This window comes from Sminthopsis crassicaudata, chromosome 5 (assembly GCF_048593235.1).
Source record: "Sminthopsis crassicaudata isolate SCR6 chromosome 5, ASM4859323v1, whole genome shotgun sequence".
NCBI classification, from domain to species: Eukaryota; Metazoa; Chordata; class Mammalia; order Dasyuromorphia; family Dasyuridae; genus Sminthopsis; species Sminthopsis crassicaudata.
In genome coordinates, this window is record NC_133621.1 from 314029697 (window position 1) to 314050035 (window position 20339).

At 51.9% G+C, this 20339-nt stretch overlaps 1 protein-coding gene across 2 annotated transcripts in view; it reads left to right on the top strand.

Moving 5' to 3' along the window:
• FBLN1 (fibulin 1) overlaps positions 1 to 20339 on the top strand; it is a 53935-nt gene that overhangs the window by 5047 nt on the left and 28549 nt on the right. For both annotated transcript variants that reach the window (XM_074272162.1, XM_074272163.1), the window contains exons 2-7: positions 11308 to 11413; positions 12647 to 12779; positions 15396 to 15567; positions 16326 to 16388; positions 17475 to 17576; positions 18142 to 18279. In XM_074272162.1, coding sequence (XP_074128263.1) covers positions 11308 to 11413; positions 12647 to 12779; positions 15396 to 15567; positions 16326 to 16388; positions 17475 to 17576; positions 18142 to 18279 — 714 coding nt within the window. The remainder of the gene's footprint in view (positions 1 to 11307; positions 11414 to 12646; positions 12780 to 15395; positions 15568 to 16325; positions 16389 to 17474; positions 17577 to 18141; positions 18280 to 20339) is intronic.

Here is a 20339-nt window from a genome sequence, read left to right on the forward strand (position 1 = left end):
GATTTTTTTTTCATTGCTACAAGATGACTTAGTCAGCAGTGGGCATGAGCGGCGGGAATGGCTGTGGGAGGCAGCAGTGAGCTGTCCGGAGGCCGACGGGCTTGGGAAGAGGGCACTGGTCGGGGTGTGACGCTCATCGCCCGTCTATGGTTGTCAGGCCCTCTGTTCTACTAGAAAAGGACTTGCCAGCTAAAAAGCTGTGATGGAGCCCCGAGAGGGTTTGAAAAGTCTCAGAGCTTAATTCTGATGTGGGCCTCAGTGTGGTGTGGCGGGCAGAGCCTCAAATCCGGAGGCAGATACAGTGTCGAATCCCAGGTCTCTTCCTTACGGCAAACCATGCCCTCCCTCTGGACCTCGGTTTCCCCACCTGTCAAAAGGGGGAGCTGGACTAGGCAATCCCAAAGACTCTTTCCAGGGAAGACAGCCTTGAAGGACAGAGAGGTTTATGTGGTAAAGGCAGCAGAGGCTGTAAGTAATCCCCAAAGCCTCCCCAGGTTCCTCCCGCTTTGGAAACCTGTTGCTAAGAGCGGCAGGCCCCCAAGCCGGCCATCGCAGTCCTTGCTGTCAGGCTGGTTTGGGCTGGATGTCGGCCATGGCGTTTGAGGACCCATCAATTCGCCAAGCAGTCCTGATCGATGTGCCAGGAGCGGCCGTGACCTCCACCCTTGCCACGTGGTAGAGAGGTGCCCAAATATCATCAATTAATCTTTGCTCCTCTGGCCCTGAAGCTTTCTCGGGATGGTCGCCAAGGCTTTCCTTCCACAAGCTGGACTCGCCCCCTATTTGCAGACTTCTTTTCACGGGACCCTTCTCCTCCGTCTCTGATCCGGCTCACCTGCCTGACTCTGCCCCTCTGGACACCTTTGCGCTTTGCCCCCAGACCCCTGGCAGGGTGAAGGGAGCCCACCCCGTCCTCCAGAACGGGACCCTTTGCTTTTAAGAAGAACAAATTTTTCTTCTTAAGGTTCTACTGATTTCTTAATAAGGGGCTTCCCAAGAAGAAAGGGGGCAGGAGAGGGGAAGGTGGTTCATTCACTCAGCAAACCTTCGCCAGGCGTGAGTGTGGCAGACTGCTGGCTCGGGAACACGGCTGTGCCCAGTGCTGCCCACTCTCTGAAAGGCAGGACAGCCTGGTGGCTAGGGAGCCAGCCCTCCTGAGCAGCGGCGTGGCCCTGACTCTCGGCAGCAAGCGCTTGGCTTTGCTCCTGAGCCCCCTCTTGGGGCCTCAGCTTTCCCATCTGCGCTTGGAGCGGGCCGGGCGGGGAAGTTGAGGCCCAGAGAAGGGTTTGGCCGAGGTTCCGGCCGGTCAGAACCGGATCTGAGCCCAGATGCTCTGTCCTGCCGAGCTGGGGGCGGAGCTTGGACCGGGTGGTCCAGTGACCAGAGCGGCTCCGAGGTGTCCAAGCGCCAGAGGGGTCTCCTCCTTCTTGGCCGCTCTAGAAAGGGCCGGCTTTGGTCGGGCTCCAGGGCTTGGGGCTCCGCAGGGGGAGCGGAGGAGGCTTAGATGTCCCTCCCAGAGGTTTTGTTTGGAGCAGACCAAGCATGATTCCAGCCCGGGGTGGGCCGGGATGGGCTGTGGCCCAAGGGGGGAGGGTCGTGGCTGAGCTCACAGTCGGGGGAGGGGAGGGGGCTCCTCTATCTCCTCCGCCCCGGGGCGAGCTCAGTCCCCGTGGTGCACCTGGGCATGGGCCGCTGGCCTGGGGGGCTTTCCTTAGCCACCTGCTCAGACTGAGGACTCCCCCCAAAGCCTCTTTGACCTCATGTCCTAGCACGGAGGGGGGGGGGGATCCCTTCGCAGTCTCCCTGCCCGAGCCCAGAGTCATGCTCCCACTGGCCGGGACCCCCGGGGAAGCCCCATCTCCTTCCCAGGACATCGACTGAGGGCCTTCCCACTTTTGGGGGTTTATTTGGTTCTAAAGTTGGGCCCTTCCGGTTTTCAGGGGCTCTCCTGAGTCCGGTAAGTGGGGGTCCAGACCTCCCCTGCACGTCTGGTGAGCTGACAGAGTGCCTCAGTTTCCCCGCCTGTGAATTAGAGCCGATGCAGCTCAGAGGGCCGTGGTGGGGCCCACGGGAGATGACGGACACCTGTGGACATGTCCGCGTCCGTGGTGGGTCTCTCCAGTCACTGAGCACGAGGCCGTGGTGGGCCCCTAACAGCGGGAGAGCCTCAGCCGGGCCTCGGTGCTCGGGCTGCACAAGCTCCCGGCCTCTGCGGGGCTGAGGGAGTCCCTTCGCTAAGTCTCCCCTCCCGGAGTCTCCACGGGGTCTTCGCGGCCCTTCTCTGACTGTGGCGGCCACCTGGGCCTGCAGGGCAGCCAGCAGAGAGCCCGAGCTTCCTGTTTGCTGCTTTCCGCTCAGAGGTCGGTCCCCTGCCTGAAGCCACAGATGATCAAAGGGCCCGGAATCCTTTCTAAAGGAGCCAGGAAGCTCAGGCTCTCCTCGCACTGGGGTGTCACCTCCTCCTGCAGCTGGCCTGAGACCCACGCCCTCCCCCCCAGTGCAGGCCCCCGAATCAGCCTGGGGGCAGGGGAGGCACCCCAAGCTCCTCCCGGTGGGGGCTCCTCACGGCCCCCAGAGCTTCCCCCAGCCGCACACTGTCCCCTGCCGTCCTGGACTCCCTGCCTCCACACTTCTCCCCCCGGGTCCTGGGGTGCCTGCCCCTTCTCCCTGGCCCGGCCTTGGGGCCTTCGGGAAGGGGCCCTCGTCCATCTGTATCACCCCCAATTGTCCGAAATGATCCCAGGAGGGAAGGACCTTCAGGAGCCCTTACGGGAGGAGTCGGCTCCTTCCCAGGAGGGATAGCTTCTTTCTTTGTTCTTGGATACCCAGCACGGGCCAGGGCCTAGCCCATAGTAGGTGCTTCATCAGTGCGTAGTCCTTAGTAGGTGGCTCATCACTGCCTAACTCATAGTAGGTGCTTCATCAGTGCCTGGCCCTTAGTAGGTGGCTCTTCACTGCCTAACTCATAGTAGGTGCTTCATCAGTGCTTGGCCCTTAGTAGGCTCTTCATCAGTACCTAATCCATAGTAGGTGCTTCATCAGTGCCTAGTCCTTAGTAGGTGGCTCATCACTGCCTAACTCATAGTAGGTGCTTCATCAGTGCCTGGCCCTTAGTAGGTGGCTCTTCACTGCCTAACTCATAGTAGGTGCTTCATCAGTGCTTGGCCCTTAGTAGGCTCTTCATCAATACCTAATCCATAGTAGGTGCTTCAGCAGTGCCTAGTCCTTAGTAGGTGGCTCATCACTGCCCAACTCGTAGTAGGTGCTTCATCAGTACCTGGCCCTTAGTAGGCTCTTCGTCAGTACCTAATCCATAGTAGGCACTTTATCAGTGCCTGGTGCTCAGTAGGTACTTCTTCAGCGCCTGGTGATTGATTATATTCTGTGATCCTTTCCAACTCTCAGTCCCACACATTTTGTTTGCGTCTTTTGGGGGATTTGTCACATCCATTCACAACGTCACAGGCTCATGGGTTTAAAGTGGAAAAGGGTTTCAGGACCATTTCCTCAGATCCCCTCCTTCACAGAGGAGGATTGTGGAACCCAGAAAGAAGAGACTGGCCTCACTTAATGAAAACTAGAATTTATGCAATCCTTTGCAAAGCAGCGTGTAAATTTGATGAAATTAATATAAGCTATTTTTCTTCTAAGCGAACTAAGTGAACGCCAGGTATGCACTAAGTGCACACTACGTGCAGGCACCTTGCTCCAAAGGAAAAGAACAGAAGACCTGGCTCTCATGGAGCTTCTATTTTAAGGCGGGGAGGAGACCACATGCATATAAATAGGCACCAAGGAGTCTGGGGGGCACCAAATTCAAATCCTCCCTCAGGCACTCCTGGGCTGGGTGATGCCCTCTGCCTCAGTTTCCTGAAGTGTAAAATTGGCATAATAACAGGGCCTGCCTCCCAGGTCATTGTGAGGCTCCAAAGAGCTGTAAAGTGCTCGGTACACAGTAGGTGTCATATAAATGCCTATTCACTTCCCCTTCCCCCAGTAGAACAGGAAGGAGGTAGGTTTGTTCTCTGTCTGGGCTCTCCACCTTCCCAGATGTTGTCAGTATTATAACTTCCTCCTGGAGTGCTTTGCGGCTCTTCCCGCAGAATAGGGAGAAAATAGCAATTGGTCGTGTTTCCCATTTATAAGGTGCTTGGGGCCTCATGGATGCGGGAAAGCCCAGGGAGGGGCACGGCCCCCGCCGGGCTAGCTCAGGACCAGCTTTGAGGCCCGGCCCACTCCCCGTCCAGGACATTTTTTAAAGGCCAGAGTGCCGGGCACTTGTGTCCGGTATTTGCCCCACGTTCTCACTGTTCCTTGGCGGCCGGGTCGCCCTCCCCAGGAGGCAGGGGCTGCCCACTTTGGATGGCAGCAGGAGGGGAGAGGCTTCCCAAGCCCCTTCCCTAAGGCTGCTGTCCTCAGCCACCACCTCCAGGCCCAGGCCCTGCCGCTTCTCTCCCTGGGCCCAGCAGGCCTCCTGCAAGCTTAATCCTGACTTCCCGGGCGCCCGCTGGTGCTGGCTGAGGGCGGGAAGCCTGGGAAAGGCCAGCCTCTGACGGGCCTTAGGCTCCCCCAGGGCCCAGGCGTTTTCCCTGTCTGCGCCTGCCGCAGGAGGGAGGGAGGCAGGCTCCATTTCCAGATGTTTGCCATTTGGCTAAGCTGGGAACAAATCATGGAGGAGCAGATGGGCTACTCCGGGACGCCGCCCGGCCATTCATCATCCCAGGCCTCGCGGAGACCGCGTGATCTCCTGGGGCCGGCCGGAGCGTGGGCTCAGCCTGCTCCTGCGGACTCCCCGCCTGGTACTGCCAGGCACCGATACGGGGAACGACCCCCAGCCGAGAGCGGAAGGAGAGGTCAGGAGAGGAGGCAGCGGAGGCCGGCATGTAGGCAGGCTGTGTGGGGGAGGAGAGGAGGCAGCGGAGGCTGGAGTACACCCAGGATGTCTGGGCTGAGCTCTCACCCGTCCCTCCCATGGTGGTGGGTGGAGGTATCTCCAGGGTAAGAAGGATGAAAGAAAGCCTTTGAAGGGGGCAGCTAATCCCTTCCCAGAGCTTCTGTTCCCTCATCTGTACAATGGGTTTCTGAAGTCCCACCTGGCTCTGGCTTCTGCACGGGGGCCTCCAGGCCCAAACTCTCCGCACCTTCTGCCTCAGACGCTTTTGCCCCAGCTGTTACTTAACTGGGCCTGCCTCAGTTTCCCTCCCTGTAAAATAGAGTTGATGGCACCTCCTTCTTGGGTTGTTGTGAAGCGCCAGTGAGATCATGTACGCGGACAGTACTTTTCAAACCTTAAAACACCTGAGAAATGTCCAGCTGTTGTCAAGATCTGGGCCATTGGTCTCTGTCCTTGGTCCTGCCCCGGTCCACATGCCATCCCCCCCACATACTCTCCTACATACATGTGTGTGTGTAATAGAGGGAATGGCCCGGAGTGGGGGCAGGGCAGAGGGCCAGCCCCGGCCCGTGGGGGACGCTGGGCCACAAACCCCAAGGCTGCAGCTCCGGTTCCCGACAGTACCCAGGCTGCTGGCCATCATCGTGACTGCGCCCTCCGTGTGCCCCGACCCCTGGCCCGCTCCCCCCTCCCCCCGCTCCCTCTCCGGGCAGGTCCCTGGGAGCCCTGGCTCCCAGCCTGCCGCAGGACGACTGCGTGATGGAGGCAGGATTCCGAAAGAGCTTGACAGGCCAGAATTAACCAGCTGGAATTTAAGAGGGATTATTAGATTATTGCAAAGTTCTCCGCCTGGGTTACACAAGGCAGTCTGCAGGGAAGCGCGTCAGGGGGGCAGAAAGGGTCCTGGGGCCGCTGGAGGAAAGTCCAGAGCACCCTTGCCAGTGTGCAGAGGAGCTCCATCAGAGGAAGGAGGCTGGGCAGGGGTGGGCTCATGGAGAGGGGCCGGGGGCAGGTAGGAGGCCAACAGCGCCGTCCGGCTGCCAATAAGTTAATGAAATACTTGGCCACATTAACAGAAGCCCAGCCCTTAGCAGAGGAGGGAGAGCCCCGGCCCGGCTGCCTTGTCGGGCAGTCCCCATGGCACTGGGTGCCATTCAGGGCCTGCATTGTAGCAAGTGCGAATATCTGGAAGAGAGAGAGCAGAGCGTGGGGGTCGGGCCCAGCTCCCCGGAGGATCATGCCAGCACGAGAAGACTTGCGGTAGGGGCAGCTTGGGGAGAGGGGACCATTTCTCCCGGCTGAACCTTCAGAGAGCATCCAGACCACCGGTCACTCAGGGGCAGGTTTCAGGGCAATGAAATTCTTTCTAAAATAATTTATAATTAATAATACAATAATTATAATATTTAAATATTTTGGCTACTTGACAAATAGCAGCAAAGATAGATTTTCCAAATGCAAAGAGAAAAAGAGGATTGTATATGACACTTGAAATTTCATCATTGACCGTCTATTAAAATGAGTGTGTGTCCATGTGTATACATAATTTGTGTGTGTACACGTATATGTGTATACACACATGCATATATATTCCATTAAGCACATTATTTCCAAAACAGTCTTGACTGTTTGTGTTGGCCCTGACTTGCTGATCTCTTCTGTGTTTCCCTTAAATGTTTCATTGATATTTTCTTCCCCTTTTTTGGGGCATTGCTTTAACTGCCCCCACCCTTCTCTCCCAGGGATCCTTCGTGCTTTCCCCACACTCCTTTCCAACAAGTTATCGCAGTCAAACGAAAAATATTCTCTACATTGGCCATGTCTGAAAGTATGTGACTCTGAGCCAATTTATACAATTTATTGTGTAATCATCATCTTGATCCTGCCCGCTTCAGTCTTCCTTCCCTTTTATCATTTTTATAGCGTGGTAGTGTACTCCATTACGTTCCATAATTGGTTTAACCGTTCCTCAACCGATGGGTAACTTCTTGGTTTCCAGTTCTTCCCCCCTCCCCAAAAGAGCTGCGATAGAGGTTTTTGTGCAGATGGGGTTCTTTCTCTCTTCCTCTTTCTGCTCGGGGGGTGAATTGGGCTCTTCTGTAACCCCTTCCTGTGCTGCTCTCCCTTCCTCTTTCTTCTCTAAATCCGTGTTTCCCTATGAAGTCTCCCTCTCTGGATCAGAACCTCCTTTAGCCCTTTCTTTGTTCGGGAGTTCTTGACACCCCTCCCCATCATGAGATTGTGTATATTGGGGCCAGGTGAATTAGGGTCTTACAATATTCAAAATAATAACAGCTTGCACCAAAATCATGCTTACACAGAACAATAACCCTGGGAGGTAGGTGCTGTTATTATTCTTATTTACGGATCAAGAAGCGGGCAAAGGCCAGTGACTCGCTCACCAGGCCGGGAAGTAATAGAGGGTGGACTTGAACCTCATTGGTTTTCATTCCCAAATGACTGTATCCCCCACGGAGGTCTGATGAGCAGAGAGGGCAGCCGCGAAGGAGTCATGGGCTTTGGTCCCTCCCCAGTTGAGTTAGATGTGGCAGAGATATGGAGTCCATCTCCCTGAGGGTCTGGCGTCTGCCCCTTTGTTTGCCTCATCCATCGGGCCCGAGGAACATTTGCTAAAAGGTTAGTCACTGTTGGCTTTGGCCTTGGAGCCAGTAAACAAAGCTCAGTGCTGGACCAACATATGTTCTAAATCAATGACTGGGCTGGGATCAACCTGTCCTCCCACCCCCACCCAGCATTTGTTGATAATTTGGAAAAATGAGAGCTATTCTCTCCTCAGGACAACGTCCCGGTGCTACCCATTTGATTTGGGTTGCCGATTGTGCCAGGCCCCGGACTGGCAGCGTGGGGTTAAGTGAGAGGTTGGGCTTTTGTGGCAATGAGCGGCTTGGGATCACGCCAAACGCTGCATCTCCTCAGACAGCATGCAGTAAAGTGTCTTCTCTTCCTCTTTCTCCCATTGTATTCTGCGTCCAAAGCCCTGGGCCCAGAGAGATGTCCTTATGGACTCAGGGAACAAACCCTCTCTCCAGCTACTTCCACAGTCTGAGCACCGCATGGTATTTTTCATCCTCTTTGTTTTTTCAGTGTGGACAGTTAGATCAATGTGATGAGGGAACCAGAGGGAACAGCACTGTTTTTTTATGTTGTGGGGCCATCCTTAACCAGGTCCACTTTGTGGATGATCCCAGAGATCTGTTCCCAGCTTGCCCTCCCCCTCCCCCTCCCCAGGCTGTTCTCTGTAAAAGGAGACGAGTCTGGATCCTAGATCATGGAAGAGTCAGAGGGAGATGGAAGCCACTGTCTCTTTACAGAGGAGGAAACTGGGCTCCTAAGCAGGGAGTGGTTCACTCAGAGGGAGCAGGTAACAAAGGTGGGCTGCCACGGCCCCGGATCAGCCCCAGCAGCTGGCTTTCTCTCACCTTCCCATCCCTGATATCCCAGGTGTAGCTGAAGTGGGGTCTTTGTTGGGCTGGTGGAGTGTGGGCCTTGGAGGCAAAGCTTTGGGAATCTCTCTGGATGGAGGCAGCCCGCCTCATGGCCCTGCTCTCCAGGGAGCTGTCCTCTGTCCTAAGATGCCCGCCACAGGTCCTGCCCAAGACTAGCCCCAACGGGAACAATGCTCTATTCCAAGTAAGGCTGCCAACCACCACCATGCAGGGATTGTCCCAACCTGGCCTCTGAAAAGTCATTCATTAGTAAGAAAATGTCACGCTGATTCTGTTCCAAGCTCGGAAGGGCCCACTGAGAGGAGAATGGTCAGTTCCCAGAAACCCCCAGCAGGCGTATAACCTGTGGGAGCACTCTCTGGATTCCCACATCAGCTGTCTAGGGAAGCTGTGCCAAGAAGAAGGGTAAATAAGGCAGGTCGGGGGTGGGGGCTAGCAGCTGAGGACGGCCAGGAGCAGAGGGAAGGGGACAGGTTTGGAGACAGGGACCACGGCTGGCCTGGGACACCTTGGCATGTGCCCAAGAGGGATGAAGGTAGGGCTGGTTTGAAAAGGGCCAACAGAATGGTGTGAATGGGGGGCTTCATTTGTCTCTAAAGGCCATTCCTGTGCTGACCCGTTGTTCCCTTTTATCCCTTCTTCCCTACCCCTGGTGTGCAAGGGATTAGGGCAGGGTCAGCAGAGGGAGCTGGGGAGCTTTCATATGTTTGGCAGGGAATGGCGGTCTCCGGGTGGCTGGGGGCTCTGGTTTTTGGTCTCTCTATTGGTTGGAGCAAGTGTGCATCAGGGTCCAATCAGTATGTGATGAGTATGGCCCAAAGAGCCAGTTTCTGGTGTGCTTCTGGGGATAGCAGTGTGGAACATTTCACTTCCTGTCTGTCCATGAAATCTGATCCTCCCCAAATGTCCACAGAGGCTCCCTATCACCTCTAAGGTGAAATATAGAATCCAGCCAGGGGCTGCTATTCAAGTCCCTCCCCAAATGAGTACATGTCCATCAATTGGGGAATGGCTGAACAAGTGTGGTACATAAAGATAATGGAATATTATTGTTCTATAAAAACGATGAACAAGCTGATTTTAGAAAGGCCTGGGAAGATTTACACAAACTGACACGGAGCAAAACAAGCAGAACCAGGACTACATTGTACACAGTAACAGCAACAATGTGCGATTATCAAGTATCAGAAACTTGTGGGTGCAGTGATCCAAAACAATCCCAGTAGATATGGACAAAAAATGCACTCTGTATCCAGAAAAAGAACTATGGGACTGAATATAAATCAACACATGCTATGTTCACTTCTTTTTTCTGTTTTTTTTTTTTTAAATCTCTCCCATGGTTTTTCCTTTTGTTCTGATTTTTCTCTCCTAACATGATTCATAGAGCAATGTGTATTAAAAATAAATAAAAAAGAAAAAATAAACTTTGTTTTAATAGAAAAAATGAATAAATTTTGTTTTAATAGAAAAAAGGAAAGTTCCTCCATCCTGAACTTTTCTATTTTAATTCCTTGCAGACCTTGGTATATGCTCCATTTCAAGCTAAGATTCATTACTCTCAGCACAGCATCCTCCCAGTGTGGAACATGCTTCCATAGAGACTTTTCCCTTTGGCTCTTTTGCTGGGACTTTCAAAGGTCTTTCTTGACCTGTCTCTCCACCAGCTCCCTCCTCCAGTTGTAGATTGGTGCTATCTCCTACCCAAAGAGATTTTCTGTCACTTTGAGTTGCACCTTCATTCTTCCCAAGAACATAAGCTCATCAAGGACAGGGACCTTTTCTTTTTTTCTTTTTCTTTTCTTTTCTTTTTTTTACTTCAAAATTTTTTAATGTTAATTTTTTAAATTTTTACATTTTTAAAATTAATTTTATAATTATAACTTTTTTTGACAGTACATATGCATGGGTAATTTATTATTATTATTTTTTATTTATTTTTATTTTTTTATTATATATATTTTTTATAATATTATCCCTTGTATTCATTTTTCCAAATTATCTCCCCCCACTCCCTTTACTCCCTCCCCCCCCCCCCCGATGACAGGCAATCTGCATGGGTAATTTTTTACAACATTATCCCTTGCCCTCACTTCTATTCCAAATTTTCCCCTCCTTCCCTCCAGAGGGACCTTTTTTCCTTTTGAAGGACTTTTACTTCTTTTTTCCAATTCTAAGAATTTTAATTTAAATTTTGAATTCAAATTCTGTTCCTCCCTGAGATGATGTGCATATATATTATACTCGTGCAATTATGTAAAACATTTCCCTATTAGTCATTTTATATAAGAGGACTTGAACAAAAGAAAAAATAAAGAGAAAAATAGCAATACGAAGGTATGCCTCATCATTAGTCCGTTAGGATTGTCTTGGATCATTGTATTGCTGAGACTAGCTAAGTCATTCACAGTTTTTCATTGTAAAAATACATTTCATCTGTCACTGGGTACAATGTTTTCCTGGTTCTGTTCACTTCACCATGCATCAGTTCATGTAAGTCTTGCCAGATTTTTCTAAAATCATCCTGTTTGTCCTTTCTTATAGCACCATAATATTCTATTACATTCATATACCACAACTTGTTCAGCCGTTCCCCAATTGGTGAGCATCCCTTTGATGTCCAGTTCTTGGCTTCCACAAAAAGAGCTGCTATATTTTTTATAAATAGGTCCTTTTCCCTTTTTTGGAGGTTGTTGGGATGTAGATCTAGCAGAGATGTTGCAAGATGTTACAGTTTTTGAGGAGAGCAGGGACCTTTTAAGATAATCCTTGAAAACAGTGTAAGAAGATGTAAAGGGATAGTCTTCCGCATTAGTGAAGGGACTCCCATCACTGAGGACATCACCCATCTTCCAAAGGTAGATGCCCCCTCTCCTGTGCTCATCCCTGTGGATGTTCCAAGTAGCAAAATGCTAAAAGCCTCACCTGCTTTCCCCCTCCGTGCAGTGACTGCGGATGTTCTGTTGGAAGATTGCTGCACAGATGGACATAGGCTGGCCACCCAGAAACGAGACTGCTCCATACCCTACGCTTCCGAATCCAAGGAATGCAGGTACACTGCAGCCCGCTCTCATCGGGTGGTGGGCACTGTGCCGTGGCTCCCCAGACCAAAGCTCCCTTCCTAGGCCACAGTGGTGCCCTAGAGGGATAGATATCTCCTTTCCCCCCACCCCCCATAGAGTGTAAGCTCCTGGAGCTTTGTCATTGCATCTGCAGCCCCTAGGACAGTGCTTGGTACCCACAGGTAAAAGCTTCCTGTCAAGGGACACAAGGCAACATAATGATCGTTATGCTTGAGGATCTAGTAGAATTACAGATTTATGGAAAATAAACTTAGGAAAGAGGGGGATTTCTCAGGGGCCTTCCTTCTCCCCTGTTTACCTGCCCCAGAGCAGGAGGCACAAGCACCTGATTCTCCGGGGCTTCCGAAGAGACCCTGGGGTAGAGAGGGTTCCTCCTGCTCCAGGTCCCTTGGCCACCATTGCCACGTTTCATTGTACCGACTCTGAGGAAAGTCTGCTGGGCCCTAGCCCTGACCAGGGAGGCTTAAATCTGAATTTAACAAATTCTTGAGGAGTCAGAGGAAGGGTAAGCCAAAGGCGAGAAAAACAGGAAACGTGGATTATTGGGATGTTGGAAGATCAAATGTTTATGATTCAAAGACCATCAGATAAGGGGGGGCCAGCTGGAACTGAGGATTGAAGGGAGGTGGTGGTGTGCTCCAAGTAAGGATCTGAGAGGGGCCCCTGGTAATCCTGGAGTCGTGTGTGTGTGTGTGTGTGTGTGTGTGTGTGTGTGTGTGTGTGTGTGTAAAGGCATGTGAGTGTGTACATGTTTGATCTCTAACAGATGAGAGGGAAGACAATTAGAACTGGAACCATTCTTAGAACCTGAGCAGAATCTATTGATCCTTTGATGATACTGGTACCTGTTAATCGATGACAGATTTTAGAAATGAGAAAACCCAGGTGCAGGGAAGGTGGTCCCTCAGAAAGCTCCCAGCTGGCCATGGGATAAGCTGAGCCGTAGACCTCAGTTTTACCATGCTGTTGGCCCCCGGTGCTTTCCTAAATAGCAGGGCAAGAGAATGTTCTAATGGGAAAGGAGGTTAGAAGTCATTTGACCCCAAAGCCTCAGCTCGTGGATGGGGGGAAAGGCAGTGAGACTGGTCCTGGCCCTCACTTCCCCTGTTCTAAGGCTCAGCTGAGCCTATAGCAGCTGTGTATACGTGAGTGCTTAATAAATGCTTGCATTCTCCCCTTCCTCCCCTAATTTCCCTTGGCAGAATGGTGCAGGAGCAGTGCTGTCAGAACCAACTGGAGGAGCTCCACTGTGCCACGGGCATCAATGTGGCCCATGAGGGAGATAGCTGTGACACCCACCATGATAATTCCAGCTTCGAAGCCAAGTTCATCAAGGTAAGTGGCCCCTCTTCCTCCCTGCATCCCCTGGAAGCCCTGCTCCTGAGCCAGCTGCTCACTTTGGGGAACCCTCGAGGCCCCCTCCCTCCCTCCTGAGGCCCTTCTCTCTCCCCCTGCCCACCCTATCCTGGGAGGCCTCCAGACATCATAGCCCATACTCTGCCCTGCGTCCAGTGCCCAAACAGGCCAAGGGCAAGAGGTCTGAGCTGCGTTCCTGGGAGGGGTCTGACAGGCCAACCCCCCGAGATTCCTCATCTCCCTTGTCACCTCCCATCCCGTTCTCTGTCCTGTTATTGCCAAACACATGCAAGCTCAGGAAAAGGAGGGGATGCTGGCCAGCTGGGTCTGTGGTCATGAGGGGAGAGGGCCAGAACCCCTTGTGTGCCCTATGGGAACTCTGGGATCCAAAGAACTGGGTTCAAATTATACCTCTGAGGCACCCCCTCTTCAGCAAAATCCCTTTGCCTCCCTGGGCCCTGGATTTCCTCATATGTGAGATGAGAGGGCAGGACTGTATGGCCTGCAAGGGCACTGCCAGCTCTGGGGCCCTAGCCATAGTGAGCCAGTGTTTGTGGGAGACATCCCTGCCCACAGTGCACCAGCGGTCATGGGCACCATCCTTGCCCACAATCCTCCAGCAGTCATGAGAGCATGGCCCACCGTGTGCCACAGTCATAAGCACCATCCCTGTGCAGCAGCGGCCATAGAGCCCTACTTTCAAAGGCCTCTAAGAGAGAGAGGCTGGCTGTTCATGAATGGGGTTCTTGGTGGGGACACCAGTCAAGGTTCCAGGCTGGGCCTCTGGGCCTCGAAGCGCCTTTCCAGCTCCAGGTTTCCAGGCTCTCTGGCGTCCCCAGCTCCTAGGTGGGCTGAAAGTGGCCTCACATGTTGGCTCATGCCCCCACACCTACCCAACCCAGGGGCTGCCTTTTCCTTTGAGATTGTGCCAGTAGACTAGACGCTAGATTCTGCCGAGAACATCTGAATGTCTGAGCCTCGATTTCCCAAGGGGCCGGGTCTTTTCCAGAATAGGTCAGTGAGAAAGAATCTAGAGAGAGGTGCCGCTTTGAAGAGGACTGATCCAGTGCAGAGGTGGTGATTCTGTTTTATAGAATGTCAGAGCTGGGAGGGAACCTAGAACAGGGGATAATGAGCTGGGTAGGGCCTTAGAATAGGGGCTATCAGAGCTGGGATGGAGCCTAAAACAGGGGATGGGAGAGGTAGGAGGGGCTAGCTGGATTATTTGACTCCCCTCTTTTTATGGATGATGAAAGAGAGGAAAGGGATTTGCTGCTAGGATAGTAAAGGACACAATAATCTGGACTAACACGAGGAATTGGATACACTACTATTGTATATCTGCCTTATCCCTTCCCCCAGATTCTGGAGGGGGCCCTTTGTGTTTGTTATTCCAACAAATTCCATCTGAATTTGTTCTGACAGTTCCTTGTTCTCTGTCGTATTGCCCAATCCCTGGGGCTGGGATTCAGCGCACTCTCTCAGTCTCTCTGCTAGGACGGCTGTAACTTCCAGAGGTTACAAGCTAGCTTCCAACCCAGGCCTGAGGGTTCCTAGGATTAGCAAGACAGAAGTCAGGCCTGACGCGGTCCGGGTCGCTTTAAGCCTGCTGCCCCGATGGAAGCCAACCTGCCCCTTTCCCAGAAGTTTATCACTTCTGGGTGTTGGGAGGTAGTGAACTCCCCATCATACAGGGAATGAGGCCCAGTTGGTCTGGCCACTTGTGCTGGAGCCTGGGGAGGATGCTCTTTTGGGCAATGGAGGTTAGACTTGACGTCCTCTCAAAGCCTGTGCTTGTAGGTCTGAGAAAGAAAGGTCAGCTAAGGTGTCTCTTGGGAGCCGTGTCCTCGGCCAGGGGCCTGCGCTCACCCCTGTTTTTGAGAACCAGCAACATCTGAATGTTTCCAGCTACTCCTTACCTCCCACTGTGGGTCGAGATGAAGCGGGATCAGGAGGAAATAAGTTTTGGAAAATTAGATTGAGTCCAGTTGGCTGAGTCCCGGGAATGTTGGATGGGGAGATCAATTCTCCTGAAGTCAATTTTCCCATTTGAAGTGATTATGGTTTGAGTAAATGCCTTTTACCAAGCAAACCTCTCAGCCTGTGCAGCGGGAGGCCAGGGGTGGGGCTGCTTTCTGCCCAGGATTGTCTGGGTTGGTCAAAGGGGAAGAAGCCTGCGATAATGGGAAGTCCAAGCAGATGTCTGGGGACTTGAAGGGAGGGGGAAGCACTCTGTGATTACAGCCTCAGTCTCCATGATCCCCTTGATCCAGGACCCACTCACTAAAGCATCTAGGCCAGTGGTGATATTTTATAGATAAATAGACTGAGAACCAACAGGGGTGGTCTGCCCAAAGGAGACATCTGTAAATGGGAGGGTCAGGACTCGCACTCAGCCCCTCCTTGCAGGTCGGTGCTAAGCCTCTGAAGCAGCTTAGACTGGTGGGAAGAGTTCTGCCCTGAGACTCAATCCCCAGGCCTGGCCCAGGACCCCAGAGAAGCTTGGGAGCGTCCCTGCTCCAAGGCCACGCTGCTGGGTGCCAGGCTCCATTATTTCCTGGAAGCCATTACCGACTTTTCCCTTGTTTTTGGCAGAAATGCTGTCACTGCTGCTTGCTGGGAAAGGCCGCCCAAGCCCAGGGCCAGAGCTGCGAGTACAACCTCATGATCGGCTACCAGTGCGGCCTTGTGTACCGGGCGTGCTGCGTCAAGGGCCAGGAGACCTCGGAGCTCGCCCCTGGGGATGTCGCAGTGCCCCCCGACACCAGTAATGCTCTCTCTTTATCCCTGGCCACCTATGGCCATCCCAAGGGCCAACTGCTCCAGTATCTCTGCACTGATCAGAGCGGGGGGTGGGGAGAGACTCATCCAGCCCTTTAGACTCAATATATAACACACATCACATCTCTGCATGATGCCTACTGAACTTTCTAGTGGTTCCTCCTTCCATGTGTCCAACTATCCATCTATCTGTCTGTCTGCCTGTCTGCCTATAAGTCTGCCAGCCCATCTGTCTCCTGTCTGTCTATATCTATTTACCTATTTGTCTGTCAGCCTGTCTATCTTCCTATATCTGTCTGTCTCAAAATCTATCAACCAGTCTGTCTGCCTGCCTGTCTTCCTATAGCTATCTCTTTATAAATCTATCAGTCCATCTGTCTGTCTACAGGTGATTATCAATCTATCAGCTTATCTTTCTGTCTTTCTATTTGTCTGAGTGCCTGTACATATCTATTTATCTTCCTATCTTTCTGTCTAGCTCTCTATCCATTTATCTGTCTCTTTCTTTTATATAGATATTTGTCAGCCTGTCTGTCTGTCTCTCTTTTGATCTATTTGTCCATCTATTTGTTCATTTGATCATTTGTTTATTTGGGGGAGGCACCCTTGTCTCTATAAGTCCATTGGTGTGAATCCCCTGGTGTCCAGACTGATGACCATTCCCTGGCATCTTGGGCAGTGGCCTGAGTGTCCAGTGAGTGACCTTTAACTTCTGGGGTTCTTGTTCCTTTTCTCCTTCTACAGCTAAAATTCCCGAGGAGGAAATTGTGGACCAAGAAGATCCCTATCTGCATGACCGATGTCGAGGTAAGAGAAGGTGGCAGATTTCTGCTAGCCCTGCACTGAGCAAACACTTATTTAGTGACTACTGTATGCATGTAAGGAGGGCTGTTCAGAGTGGGGGCACAGGAGACACAGGCAACATCCACAAACTCTCCCTGTCTCTTCGGCCCAGGCCTGGCATAGAGTAGGCCCTTGTGGCACAACCACATCACTGCCTGGAGCGCCTCATGGACTTGCCCAGCTGTGATGGCCATCTCAGGTCCCCTTCCTCCAGGCAGACGGCCCTCACTTCCCTCTCTCTGGGAGTTCTCTTTTTAGGCATGGGGGCTGTCCTTCTAAGTCCAGTGAGGGCAGGGACCCCATCTTAGCTTTCTTGGAGTCTCAGCACCCAGAAGAAGGTTCAGATATTTCCAGCACTTGGCATATGATTAGGGATTTAGCCATTCATCTACCCACTCACTTATTTACTCATTCATTCAACTGTGTTATATGTCCTCTGTGCCAAGCCCTGTGCTAGGGAGCTGCGGAGAGGTAAAGACGGAGAAAGATCGCCCCCTCCCCAAGGAGCTTCCAGTGAGTGGTGGGGATGGGACCCAAACACAACTAGGCAAGAAGGTCCACACAAGCCCCCAGAAGGAGTTGGGCTCATAGGTGCTTCCTAGAGATTAAGACTTAATCCTTTCATCTTACATTCAGCCTCAAGGGAGGCTGTTTAGTCTGTTGACTTAATGAAAGGCCTTTTGGTCTTCAATTCATCATTCATTTTTTCCAAGGAGCTTTTCCTAGAAAGGGATTGAGAGAAAACTAGTTACTCACTTTTTAAGAAATATATGTAGATGCTTCCATAAGAGTCAAGATAAGAGTAATGGTTTCCCAGTTAAAAAAAATCCCCATCTTAGCCAGAGTACTGACACATATTAGCTGTGACTGTGAGAAAACTACTTGCCTCTTCCTGCCTCAGTTTCCTCACCTGTAAAATGAGGCTGATGATACTTGACCTCCCAAAGCTGTTGGGTTATCGTGATTGTTAGAAATAAAGAAGAGCAAGATGCTGGAAGGCGTGGTCCAGGGAAGTGGGTTTGTTTGTCAGTGCCTCTGTTTGGGTTTCAGGTGGGGGTCCCTGCACTCAGCAGTGCCGAGACACGGGAAGCACGGTCGTTTGCTCCTGCTTTGTGGGCTATCAGCTGCTGTCTGATGGGGTCTCCTGTGAAGGTAATCCATCCTGAGGCTGAGGGTCCCTAGGATTTAGGGCTGTTGTTGTTACCGACCTTTCTTGCCCAGGACTGTCTGCTTTTCCTTTGCCCCAGGGTGCAGCCAGGGCTTCCCCACTACTCAAGGACCCCTGGTTTCATGGGCAAGGTGCTTTCTCCGGCTGCACAATCAGCATCATCTCAGGGGATTAGACCATCTTCTTGGGCTGATCTAATAAACCCCAAAACTCCATGATCTAGTGGCCAGCGCCATCATGGTCCATCGTGACCACCGTGCCTGAAATTTTGTCACAGTTCATCTTCCACCTCCTGCCCTGTGACTCCAAGCCCCCATCCGTGGCACGTGGATGCCCCTCAGGAACACTCACAGAAATCCCATGATCAGCAATAGCCAACTGAAATCTGGGAGAAAAAAGGTGGATTCTGTGGCCATAGTGTCACGTGTCCTGACCATTCTCCTGGAGGGCACCAGGGACATGTGTCCTCCGACCTCCTGCCTTTCCTCCCAGTACCTCCCAAAGCTCCATTGGTTTTTCTAAATTATTCCTCGGTGCTCCTTCTCCCAGATACCAACGAGTGCATCACTGGCATGCACAACTGTCGAATCGGGGAAATATGCATCAATACGGTGGGATCGTTTCGCTGCCAAAGAGAGAGCAGCTGTGGGACAGGCTACGAGCTCATGGAAGACAACACGTGCAAAGGTACGTCCTGAACCTGGGCTGACTGTGGGAGGGGGCAGTCAAGGTGAGGTCTGGGGGAGAAGCTCCGAGCACGCCCCCAGGGAAGCCGCTCTCATGCGGTGAGACCCTCCCCTATTTACGATAGCATCCTGGTCACCCCATCAGCATGAAGTGACAGGTGGGGACGTTCAGGGCACTCAGTCTATTAGCCTCTTAAAAATCCTTGCAATGCTTTTAAAGAGCCAAGCAGATTCTTTCCTTACTCACGCTTCAATTTGTATTCAGATACCTTCAGTTCTTTCTCTGGGGATGCACAGCTGTTGTGTTCAAAAGTCCTTTTGAGTCATCTTGTAACATTATATTTCTGAGGGGCAGCTAGGGGGCGCAGTGGACAGAGCACCAGCCCTGAATTCAGGAGGACCGAGTTCAAATCTGGTCTCAGACACTTAACACTTCCTAGCTGTGTGACCCTGGGCAAGTCACTTAACCCCAGCCTCAGGGGAAAAAAAAACATTGTATTGCTGAGAATAGCAAAGTCATCTTACACCGTTGCTGTTACTTTGTACACGGTACACTTCACTTTGTATCAGCTCATCGAAGTCTTTCCAGGTTTCCCTGAGAGCATCCTGCTCCTCATTCCTTATAGAGCACTAGTATTTCATCACAGTCACCAGTTTGTTCACCCATTCCCAGTTGATGGGCATCCCCTCAATTTCCATTTTTTTGCCCCCAGAAAAGAGATGCCATAAATATTTTTTTACATATAGAGCCTTTTCCTTTCCTTTTTTATCTCTTTGGGATATATGCCCAATATTGTTATTGCTGATCAAAGGGCATGCACGGTTTTATGGCCTTTTGGACCTAAGATTTTCCCCTCTTACTGATAACAAGCCATCTTACCTTGACCACGGACTCCTGGAAACAAGACCAACAAGAGTTGGTTCCGTTGCATTTCTGGGCCTGTTGAGGAGACCATCACCTTCGAGACCCAGTCGCAAAATTTCAGAGCCCCCGTGGGCTGAGCCTGGTACCGCTGATACTCATAGCCAGGTCCCACTGACCCTGCTGCCCCCTCCTGCGTGCCCAGGGTCCATTTGCCACTTGGACAGTGTTTACAGCCTGTCCTCTTCCAATCCTTCCTTCAGATGCTGTCAGAGTGCCCAATTCCTTCGTGTGCAGATGGCTCCCAATGTCCCCCCGTAGAATCTCCAAACCTTTGAGCTTGTCGTTCGATGCTCTGTGCAGCTTCCCTGTCTCCCTCCTGCAGCCCCTCTTTATTCCAGCCCGACTTGGATTTCCCAGGTTACCCTGCCTTCCCCGGTCTGTGCTCCCTGAGGCTTTGCCATCTCGGAGGTCCTGGGTGCTTGTGCTTTAGGGCCCTTCTCCTTGCCAGATTTCTCCCTCTCCCACCCTCGGGCACCTTGTGTAATCAGAGCTGAAGCCGCTGCATCCCAGGTGTTTGGGGTCATGGCTGATCGTCCCCCAGCCGTCCAGGAGAGATCTTGGGCACTGAATGTACAGCCCACACAACAACTTAAGAGCCATTTGAGGGTAGTCTGCTCTTGGGCACTTCCAGACAGGACAGGAGTGGTCTTCATAGGACAAGATGCTTCAGCAGAGCTGAGGGGACCCTCTCCCTTTCTTTTTTCTTTTTCCTGAGGCTGGGGTTAAGTGACTTGCCCAGGGTCACACAGCCAGGAAGTGTTAAGTGTCTGAGACCAGATTTGAACTCGGGTCCTCCTGAATTCAGGGCTGGTGCTCCTTCCACTGCGCCACCTCTCCCTTTCAAGCTGAGAAGGAGATGCTTGTCCGTGGCCATTCAGGCAGGGTCTGAGCTCAGATGGTCCTGCTGCCTTGAGTGGATTCTTTCAGCTGTATGGAAACTAGAGAAACTGAGGGTTTTCTGCAAACACTTTCCAAAGAGATTTTCTTCTTGACAAAAATATTGACTGATTATGTGGGAGGTGAAAAAAAAAGAAGAAAAATCAATGATCATTTCAAATTGGATGAAGGAGTAAGTCTCATGCTGCCCCCCCCCCCACCCAAAAGCTTCTTGCCTAGTTTAGCAGCCTCTGGGCAGG